This window comes from Rhinolophus hipposideros (genome assembly GCF_964194185.1).
Source record: "Rhinolophus hipposideros genome assembly, chromosome: 24".
NCBI lineage: Eukaryota > Metazoa > Chordata > Mammalia > Chiroptera > Rhinolophidae > Rhinolophus > Rhinolophus hipposideros.
In genome coordinates, this window is record NC_138070.1 from 19,371,306 (window position 1) to 19,382,298 (window position 10,993).

Below are 10,993 nucleotides of genomic sequence, written 5' to 3' on the forward strand. Positions count from 1 at the left end.
AAAAAAAAAAGACTCCATTTCTGGGAGAGCTGAAACTGTAAATTAAATCTTGGTTTGGTGGTATGGGTTTAGCATAAGTGACTCCATTTTGGTCCTGTTGTCTTGTCTTTAACAATCCACAGGAGGCAGATCAGATCAGAACTGAAACTAAAAGGGTCAATTGCCTCCTAAAACAAAAACTCAACAATTTCCATAGGATTTAACAACCTAGAGTCTCATAACATAACATTCAAATGTCTAGTATACGATCCAAAATGACTCTACATACAAAGAGCCAAAAATGTCTGAACACTGAGATGACCTGGATGTTGGAATTATCAGAAAAATACTTTAGAAATGAAAAGATACCAAGTCTCAGCAGAGAAATAAAAGATACAGACAATAAGCAAATATTATTAGAATAGAAGATACAGACAACCAGAAATTCTAAAACTAAGAAAATGTAATCATCAGAATTTGAAAATACACTGGATGACCTTAGTAGCAGAATGTAGATGACAGAGGAAAGAATATGTGAACATGAAGGATAGATCAATAGAAATTATCTGTGATAGGCAGAATGCCCACTTCTGCCAAAGATGTCTATGCTCTATTCCCTGGAGAATGTGAATATTACTTTACGTGACAAAAGGCACATTGTAGACACAATTGAAGTTATGGACTTTAATATTGGGATTGTCTGTATTATTTGCTGGGCTAATCTAACCACACGAATCCTTAAAAGCAGAGAATTTTCTCTGGTTGAATTCAGAAGAGATGCAGCAGAAGGAAAAGGTATTCAAAACATGAAAGGGACTCAACTGGCCATTGTTGGAGGAGACCACATGGAAAGCATTAGAAGGAATGTGGGCAGCTTCTAGGAGAAAAGACCAGTCCAAAACTGATAGCTGTAGTCCTCTGCCCTACAACTGAAAAGAAGTGAATTCGGCCAACAACCTCAATGAGTTTGGAAGCAGAATCTTCCTCAGAGCCTCAAGTAAAAAAAATGCACTTGACTTCAGCCTTATGAAAGTCCTTGATTTTGGCCTTGTAAGATCCCAAGAAAATGACTCAGTCAAGCTCAATGTGACTTCTGACCTAAAGAAATTGTAAAATAACAGATATTCTTTTTTTTAGCCACTAAGTTTGTGGCAACACGTATGGCAGCAAGAAAAAACTAACACATTATCCAATATGAACAGCAGAGAGCGGAAAATTTTTTTAAAAAAATAAACAGAGCCTCAGGAATCTATGGGACAATATCAACAGGTTCATGTTATCAAAGACACAGAATTAGAGGAGAATATGGCACAGAAAACAACACTTAAATAATAGCTGGAAACTTTCCAAAGTTGTTCGGAGAGGATCAGTGAACCCCAAGAGGATAAACATAAACAAATTCATGCCCACACACATCATAAACTGTTGAAAACTAAAGAAAAGGTGAAAAAATCTTGAAAGCAGCCAGAGGAAAATAGAGCATTACCTATTGGGAAACAATTGGAACTAGAATGACTACGGATTTCGTATGAGAAACGATGGAGGCCAGAAAGAATGGTACGTTTTTAAAGTGCTGAAGAAAAGAAAATTATCCATTGACACATTTATATCCAGCTAAAAGAATCTTCAGGAATGAAGATAAAATAAAGAAATTGTCATATTAAGGAAAGCTAAGATTATTCATTGTTAGCAGACCTCCTCTAAAAGACATGCTAAAGGAAGTTCTTCAGATGGAAGGGAAATGATACCAAAGGGAAACTTAGAATTTCAGGAATAAAAGAAGAGCGATACTAATAAATATTCTCTTAAATTCTTTAATCGGTGTACGATGGTTGAAAGCAAATATTATTAACACGGGTAGGATTTTTGCTAGATGTAGCTATGCTATATATCACAACTATTACATAAAACAGGGAAGGGTAAAAAGAACTACATATGTGGTAAGGTTTTTACATTCAACTTGAAGGGGTGAGGTATTAATTCCAAGTAGAATTAAAGTTAAGTATATATATGTTATAATCTCTAGTGCAACTTCTAAAAGCTACATAAAATTAAAATGGAATACTTAAAAATATTCAATAATTCAAAAGAAGGGAATTCTAAGGGAAACAGCAATGATAAACAGGACAGACAGAAAACAATACAATGGTAGACCTAAATCCAAATATCAATAATTTTGGTCTAAACACACCAAATAAGACAGATTGGATATAGAAAAAAATGACCCAACTAAGTGTTGTCTACAAGAAACTCACTTTCAATATAACAAATAAAGGTAGATTAAAAGTAAAAGGATATAAAAAGACATACCATGCAAATACTACTTAAAACAAAGACGTGTGGCTATATTAATATCAGATAAAGTAGACGGCAAAAAATTAAGAAGGATAAAGAGTCACTGCATATTGACAAAAGGGTCATTCACCGTGGAGTCATAACAATCCTAAATATATCTGCACCTAAAAACAAAGCTTCACAATACATGAAACAAAAATAGAAATGAAAAGAGACATAGACAAATCCACAATTTTAGTTGGATACTTCAACACTCCTCATTCAGTAATTGATAGAACAAGTAAAGAGAAAATCAGAAAGAATGTAAAAGAATTGAAACTGCTATCAATCTACTGGTCCTAATTGACATTTATCGGGCACTGCATCCAAAATAATCTTCTTTTTTCCCAAGTGCACCTGAGGCATTCACCAAGATACACCATATCCTACATCATAAACATTAACAAATTTAAAAGAAATGAAATCATACAATGTATGTTCTCCATAATGTAATTAAACTGGAAACCAACAACAGAAAAATGGTAATAATATTTCCAAATATTTAGAAATTAAACTACGCACTTTTAAATAATCCATGGATAAAGGAGGACATGTTCAGGGAAATTAGAAAACATTTTGAAATGAAGAAAAATAAAACTGCAGTAAATCAAAATTTGTGGGATGCAGGTCGCAAATCAATAATCTAAGTTTCCGCCTTATGAAATTAGAAAAAAGAATAAAATACACCCAAAACAAGCAGAAGTATGGAAACAATAAAGAGCAGAAATCAATGAAATAGAAAAGGGAAGAACAACAGAGAAAATAAAAGAGACCATAGGAAGTTCTTTAAAAATTGATAAACATCTAGCCAGACTAACAAATAGAGAAGACAAATTATCAGTATGAAGAACAAAAAGGTGATTATCACTGTAAACCCTAACAACACTACATACATAAATTTGGCACTTAGATGAAATAAATCTATTATTCTAAAATCACAAACCACCAAAATTCACCCAAGATCAAGAAGATAACTTGAATAGTCCTTGAATTATGAAAGGAATTGAATTCATTGTTAAATCCTTCTGAAAAAGAAATCTCCAGGCCCGGACGGTTTCACTGGTGAATTCTACCAAACATTTAAAGAAGAAATAAAACCAATTTTCATCTCTCTTCTGGAAAGTAGAAGAGAGAATACTTTCCAACTCTTCCTTAATCTAATAAATGGCAACTACAAAAAACCTATAACTAACATCATAGTTAATGGTAAAAGACAGAACATTTTCTCTCTAAGATCCGGAACATGGCAAGACTGTTTATTCTCACCACTCATATTCATCATCATACTGGAAGTCCCAGCCAGTGCAATAAAAAAAAACAAATCAAAGGCATTCAGATTGGAAAGGAAAAAAGGAAAACTATTTCTATTTGCAGAGGACACGATTGTCTACAGGTCGACTGCCAAGGAATCTACAAGCTTAGAATAATGAATTAAGCAAGGTCACAGGATACCAGGCCAACACACAAAAATCAACTGTATTTCTATATACTAACAATGACCAATTGAAAACAACAACAAAAAATTATTTTTACAATGCCTTCCCTCAAATGAAATAGTTACATATAAATATAATAAAATATATAAGACCTGTATGCTGAAAACTACCAAACACTGATGAAAGAAATTGAAGACCTAATCAATGGTCAGACACACTGTGTTCATGGATCAATTCTCTCCAAATTGGTCAATAGATTTAACTTTGAACTGAAATCCCAGCAAGATTTATTGCTGTTGTTCTTGTAAAATTTCTACGGAAAGGCAAAGAAACTAGAATAACCAAAACAATTTTTTAAAAAAGGAGAAAATTGGAGGACTCACACGGTCTGATTTTAAGACTTCTTATAAAGCTACAGTAATCAAAGTAGTGTGGTATTGGTGAAGAGAAAGACACATATATCAAACAACAAAGAGTCCAAAAATAGAGGTGCAAAGGTAGCTCCATGGAGAAACGACAGTCTTCAACAAATGGAGTTGAAACTCTTAGAAACCATATAAAAAAAATATGAACCTCAATGTAAACCTCACACCTTATAAATAAATTTTAAAAAAGGATCATAGGAATAAGTGAAAAATGTAAACTCTTAAACTTTAAAACATTAGAGAAAATCTTTGTGATCTGGAGTTAGGCAAAGAGTTCTTAGACATGACACCAAAACGATAATACATAAAAGGAAAAATTGGTAAGTAGCACTTCTTCAACATGAAAAACTTTGGCTCTACAAAAGACACTTTTAAGAGAATGAAAAAACAAGCTAGACTGGGGAAAATATTTACACATTCATATTTGACAAAGGACTTGTATCCAGAATATATAACACATTCTCAACACTCAACAGTGGGAAAACCACCACATTTAAAATGGGCAAAAGAGTTGAATAGATATTTTTAAACCAGAGAGTGTGTGGAAGGCAAGGAAGCACGTAAAACAATGCTCACCATCATTAACCATTAAGGAAATGCAAATTAAAACCACAAATCTATAGAAGGGCTAAAACAAAAAATACTGGCAGTACCAAATACTGGCAAGGATACAGAGAAACTGGATCTCTCATAGTGGAATGCAAATACAGTAGACACTCTGGAAGTTTGGCAGCTTTTTATAAAGTTAAACATAACTTTTACCCTATGACTGAGCAAGCCCTGGGAATTCATTTTGGTGGAAGCCCAAAATGAAAACTCAAGTTCACATAAAAACCTATACATAAATGTTTATAGCAGTTCTAGTCAAAAATGCCCAAAACTGAAAACCCAAATATCCTTCAATGGGTGAGAGTAAAACAAACTCTGGGACATCCATACAATGGAATACCACACTTAGCCATGAAAAGCAACACGTCCGAATCTCAAAGACTTTACACTGAAAGAAGCCAGTCTCCAGATGTTATAGCCTCTATGATTCTATGTGTGTGACATTCTGGAAAAGGCAAATCTATAGGGACAGAGAACAGATCAGTGTTTGCCAGGGGCTGGGGTGGGAAGAAGGTTTGACTACAAAGGGGTAGCGTAAGATTTTTTTGGGTGACTGTAGGTAAGTAGACAAATGTGTTAAAATACATAGAACTGTACATATGACAAAGTTGATTTTATGGTATGTTAATTTAAAAAAAAATGTTTAAATGGAAACAAAATATATCCAAATAAATTTCTCTCTAAAAATGCTTTAAAAGAAATCTTCTATCATCTGGGTTTCTTTCAGAAAGGCAGCTTTGTGAGGGCTCTGCCCTGCCAGCCCTGGTGTTTGTGGGTCTGTATTCATCTGTAAAACGAGAAGATCAGGCTAGAACTATGATTTTCCTTCTCCCCCCACCCTAACATTGTACCCCTGGGCATGCCTGTTGTGGAAGTGGGGGGTGGGTAGGTTTGGAGACAAAGGGCATTTGGCTGGCACTGAACTCTGGACCCACAGAGCAGTTCTGCTTTTGTCTGTCTCATATATAGTTTGTCTGCAAACCTCTGTATTAGAATAGCTAGCCTTGAGCCAGGTGCTCAGGCCCCTGGTGGTTTGAGCAATCCTGCATTTCAGGGCCTACTGGGGGACATACTCATTTGCCCCTTTGGCACGTGTCTCCGTGAACCCTGGTGGGTGAGACAGACCAGGGTGCTGGCTCTAGTGGTGAACAATCTAAACAAGCCCATTTAGGGGGAGCTGGAAGTGTGCTCCTTGCTTTAGGATCCCTAAGTCGCACATGGATTAAACATAATGAGAACTCTGAAAAGGCTTCAAAGTCTAGGCCTCCTCTAAGGTAGGGTTTGAAAGGAGTCAAATCATTTTGTTTTCACCTGGGATGACTTTTTGGAAGAACACTTTGTAAACTGTAAAGGGCGGTGCACAGATGGGGGAAGTGCCATTATGAGGACGACTTGATTGTGCTGATGTGGACCACAGGGCCAGGGCACAGTCACGAGAGCTGCTGATCACGCGAAGCACCTACCATGTGCCAGGCACCATGCTAAGGAATCGTTGAATCTTCATGACAACCTGTGAGCCCTTACTGCCATTGCTTTGACAGATGAGGAAACTGAGGCCCAGATCACATTGGCAGGAGGGGACAAAGCTAGGTTTTGGGTCTGCAGCTCCAGCTTTCCGAGCCCAGGGCTGTGAGAGGAACCCCTGAAGCCTCATGTTAGGGCTTTTCCCCACATGTGCCCTGGAGGAAACTAATGCTACCTTTCACCAAAGGCTCGTGGGGGATTGTCATGTCAAGGGCACTTTGAGACCTTGCCATGTGCAACAGCACTCAACAATGGAATGCTCTCTTTGAGCATAAATCCAATCTAGAAAAACCAGAGTTGGGCCCCTGTAGTTGAAGGTGGACGTGGGGGTGGCCTGGGGCCCCTCAGGTTCCCAGAGCACCACTGAAGGTCACTTATCCAGTAGATTGGCACTTACTGTGAGAAGCAAGGAGGTACCACGATGCTTAAGGCTCTGGTTTTGGGTTTAAAAGAATGAGGCGGGATTGTGGCAGACCCATGTGTAGGTTAGTCAGTCTGGGGGAGGGCTACAGGATTCCAGGTTTGCCATATGCTTTGGCCGCCGGTCCATCTGACCCGGGCACCACCTGCCTCACTCACTCTCCCCTCTAGCCACCAGCTATGACCTGTCACTCACAGGGTAAGAAAACTTATCTTCACCATCTTATATTTAGTGAATTTAATGTTTAAAGATACGGATTACAAGGTTAAAAGCTACAGCATCTTTCCTTTTTTCTTGCTCTTATAAAAGGCATCATCTGGTTTTTTCTGCCTCACAAAAGCAGAATGTTTAAGTTCAGATCTTGGTGTTGGATCAACAGCAGATCTGCACCTCCAACCCCGGTGCAGAGGCTCGCGGCGTGGCTCACAGTGGAATCATCGAACGGACCTCCTTCTCGTAGATGTCAGGGATCATTCCCAGAGGGGAGTTGACCATGTGCACGGTGTTCTTGCCAAACAGCTGGAGCTCATAGTGGATAAGCTGCTCCCAAAAGCCGTTGTTGGGCCGGATGATGGGCCGGCATGACTTGGTCCACTTGTGGGCATCCCGCAGGGACATGGTGTGGTACTTCATGAGGTAGGCGAGGCAGAGGGCGGCCGAACGGCTCACGCCGGCCGCGCAGTGAAGCAGTGTGCGGCCCTGCTTCATCTCCACACTGTGAATGTGATCGGCAATGGAGTCAAAGAAGTCACAGAGACGCGAGACGGGTGTGTCTGCCACAGGCACCTGCACATACTGGATGTCCTCGTAGAGTGTGCTCCCCACCTCCAACGAAACGTTGATGACTGTGGTGATCTGGTTGCTGGAGAGCAGGAGCTTGTTGTTGGCGGCCACCCCACTACTGATATACAGGCTGCTGGTGATCTGTGAGAGGCCGCTGACCGAGGGCTGCCGGAACTGAACTGGGAAGGTGCACGGGGGTGCTGTCATCAGGCCGTTAGGTCAGCGGCCAGTGAGGCATAAAAGCTGCATCTTTCTCTTAGGCTGTGTCCATGGAACACTGCAAAGAGGGAGAGAACATTCAGAGAGCAGGCACCCAACTGGGCCAGCAGGCTAACCCCAAAGGATTTCTGAGAAATGGATGGATGGGCCTATGGCAGGATTCCCCACGTGGTCCTCTGACCATCACAGTAGAATGACCCAGGGAACTTATCAGATACTCAGGTTCATGCTCAAATCCACCCAGTAGGCTGTTGGGGGGAGGAGCGTGAATCTGCACTTTCAGCATGCTTCTCAGGAGACGTAATGCTCATTGCCCTGCGGGACAAAGGACAACCCTAAGACTGGCACTAAAGGCTTCCCCTTGAGGGGCTCCACATTTTCAGCTGGGCAGGCCGACTTGTGTCCCGCAGCTGAGCCCTGGCCTAACTCTCACACAGGCTCACACAGAGGTTCTCCCTTCTTTTCAAAATCATCTCCTTCTTTCCAGCCCCCCTAAGTGGGAATCACTCAGATAGTCTCCCTCCTCAGTCTTCTAACTTTATGCTCAAATCATGAGACGCTGAATCAGTGACAAGAAACCAGAGTCCACTGTGCTGGGAGTCACTGGTGGGATACGAGAGAGGAGGGTCTTAGCTTCCCCTTTCCAAGATCCATCTCTGTGAAGAGACAAAAATGTGCCCACGTGAAACTGATCTCCAATTATAGTCCTACATTGTTAACCATGCTCCTGCGCCGTGCCTCTCAGGACGGCCTGAGGAAGAGGGTCACTGAACGCTTCCTGGAGGCCAGCATAAGGGGCACCACAGCAGCCTCCAAGGTCAAGTGCAGAGAGGCAGAGGGGCCTCAGGTACTAGAAAGGCATACCAGCATGATGCTGTGTGCAGCAGGACTGTGGCATGCACCCCAGGAGGGGCAGACCCCTGCTAAGAAATCCCAGGCCCCTTATTCTCCCAGTCTTGAACAAAGCTGTAAAAAAAGCACATCTTCACGAGTTTCACTGAAATAGGAACATCCGGACTTAGAGCACACCTCTCAAACCAAATGGCAGTCTTCATCCGGTACAGACAAATAAGAAGCCAAAATTCTGTTCCCCTGCTTAATATTTCAGTGGCTGCCCACTGTCAGGATGAGATGGATTCCCTTAGCTTGGCTGTCAAGGCCATTTACAGCCTGGCTCCTACCCATCTCTCCAGCTTGCTATTAGCCTTCCCTACGTACTGAAGGGCCTCAGCTAGGCTGAGCTACTTGCAGTTCTATATGGACATCTGGTCCTCTCTGATCCGAGCCCTTTGCCTTTGCTGTTCTCAGTCCGTTCCTTACAAGCTTGTCAGATCCTGACCTGTTACATTCAGCAGAACCTTGGGGTCTTAGCCAAGGATCACTTCCTGAGGGAAATCTGGGATCACACCCCTCCCCCACATTTGATCAAGTCTCTGCTCCAGGCTTTCTACAGTCTGTGCTTCCTAACACTTCCTGAAGGTGTGGTTTTGCCTTGATCTGTCTGTGATTCTATTTGGGATATCACTGTGTCTGTTTTCACTTCTACTGTATTACCAGTGCCAAGCTCCGTGTCCCCACAAGTAGGTGTTTGATAAATACTTGTTGAATGAGGAAATGTTTCCAACAACCACTATTCTGCCTTCTGAGAGGTTTTCTGGGAAGGATGAGTTCTCTGCCATGTTTCTCAAGAATTTGGGGGAAGGGCTGGGTGTAGGTGAGTGTGGTTCCTAGGCTGCTAGGGAGGAAGTCCAAAGGTTATATAGGCAAATCCTACCTGCCAAGGCCTCAGAGTCAAATACATCAGGCTCACCCCAAGAAGGGTAGACAGGGCTGGTTTGTTCTAAAGGTCATGTGAGGGCAGGGAAAAAGCTCTCCTCTCCCAACCCAGCTGGAAACTTAAATGCTAAGGAATGTTTTGGATCCTCATCCAAAAATCCAGAGAAGTAGACTGAGCTCCCCCCACCTCAAACTAGGTACTCAGTGGACAACAGGACTAGGGGAGACTGCTGTTTATCACAGTGACAAAAGGTTTGCAGAGGAGACACTGATTTTGGTGAGGGTAGTGAAGGAAAGAGAGTCATTGTCATTAGGTGCTGGGGATACTGAAATATACAAGACAGCCATGGCCCCACCTCCTCTCTTAGGGAGCTCTAAGTCTAATGGGAGAGACAGACATTAAATAGGCAATTACAACAGAGTTGGAAAATAAGGATAACAGTGCCTATCTTATAAGGATCTTCTGAGGATTAAATGAGGCAACCCAGGTAAAGTGTTTAACACAGGCCTGGTGCTCTAGAAATTATAACTATTCTTGCTGTTATTAAGGAAGTTAAAATGCAGGGCATTATGGGAGTGAAGACTAAAGGGATTTACTTCAGGCCCAGCTAGGAAGCTGCAAAGATCGCCTGAAGAAATGACACACACACACACACACACACACACACACACACACGAAATGACACAAAGATCTGAAGAACGGTTAGAGACCGGGAGGAAGAAAGAGAAACAGCAATTTGGCCGCAGATCAATTTCACTATTTTATAGCCCGAAAAGCCTTTGGCTTTCCTCATCTGGTTCATCTTCAAAGCCGTATAACAGGCCGGTGTCTGGAGTTAATAGCTCCATTTTACACATGGGGAAAGTGAGGCAAAGAGGGGACCTGTCTAGGCTCACAAAGCAAGGTCCGAAAGCCGGTCTTCCTGGTCTCCTTCTATGTGGGAAAAGTCGGCAAACACCGTGGGGCGTTCGTTAATACTCGGTTATAAACGGGGAACAAAGTCCACGGGTTGACAGTCCACGCACGTTTCCAGGGGAGAACCAGATAGGTTTCCTGGGAAGTTGGCATTGGAAGGGGCTTCCTCAACTGCTGAGTGTCAAGACCCAGATGGTCTTACCTCTCTCCCGCGGGCAGGAGTGCGAGGTCGTTCAGGAAGCAGCCGCACCCGAAGCCTCGGACGAGCGTCTGGGGACAGAGAAGACCCGTCACAACCAGGGAGCCACAATCCCCCGCGTCCCGGCGCCCTGGTTTCCATAGCAATGGTCCCTCGAAGCGGGTAGGAATCCACGTGCGGAGTCTTTGGAGAAACCCCGGCCTCGTCTCCCAACCCTGAAGCTGCCCCGCCCAAACTTACCCGGTTACCCACCCCGCGATCACGCGGGGGCCACAGTAGTTAGCCGAAAAGCAGCGTGCGCTCAGCGCGCGCGACAGCCCACGCCAACGGCCCAGCCCGTCTCCACAGCAACGCGCGGGGCGGCACCACGGC

At 42.5% G+C, this 10,993-nt stretch overlaps 1 protein-coding gene across 1 annotated transcript; it reads right to left on the reverse strand.

Moving 5' to 3' along the window:
* Positions 1 to 6,946: 6,946 nt before the first annotated feature.
* Positions 6,947 to 10,965, reverse strand: DUSP18 (dual specificity phosphatase 18). The gene is made up of 3 exons (XM_081037562.1): positions 10,862 to 10,965; positions 10,625 to 10,692; positions 6,947 to 7,788 (listed from the first exon to the last, which is right to left on the reverse strand). Exon 3 carries the CDS (start codon positions 7,716 to 7,718, stop codon positions 7,152 to 7,154), a length of 567 nt encoding a protein of 188 aa, XP_080893688.1. The 5' UTR covers positions 7,719 to 7,788; positions 10,625 to 10,692; positions 10,862 to 10,965; the 3' UTR covers positions 6,947 to 7,151.
* Between the last annotated feature and the right edge of the window lie 28 nt (positions 10,966 to 10,993).

Coding starts and splice junctions, on each gene's coding strand:
- DUSP18 (XM_081037562.1), bottom strand. CDS start 7,718: ATGACAGCACCCCCGTGCACCTTCCCAGTTCAGTTCCGGCAGCCCTCG.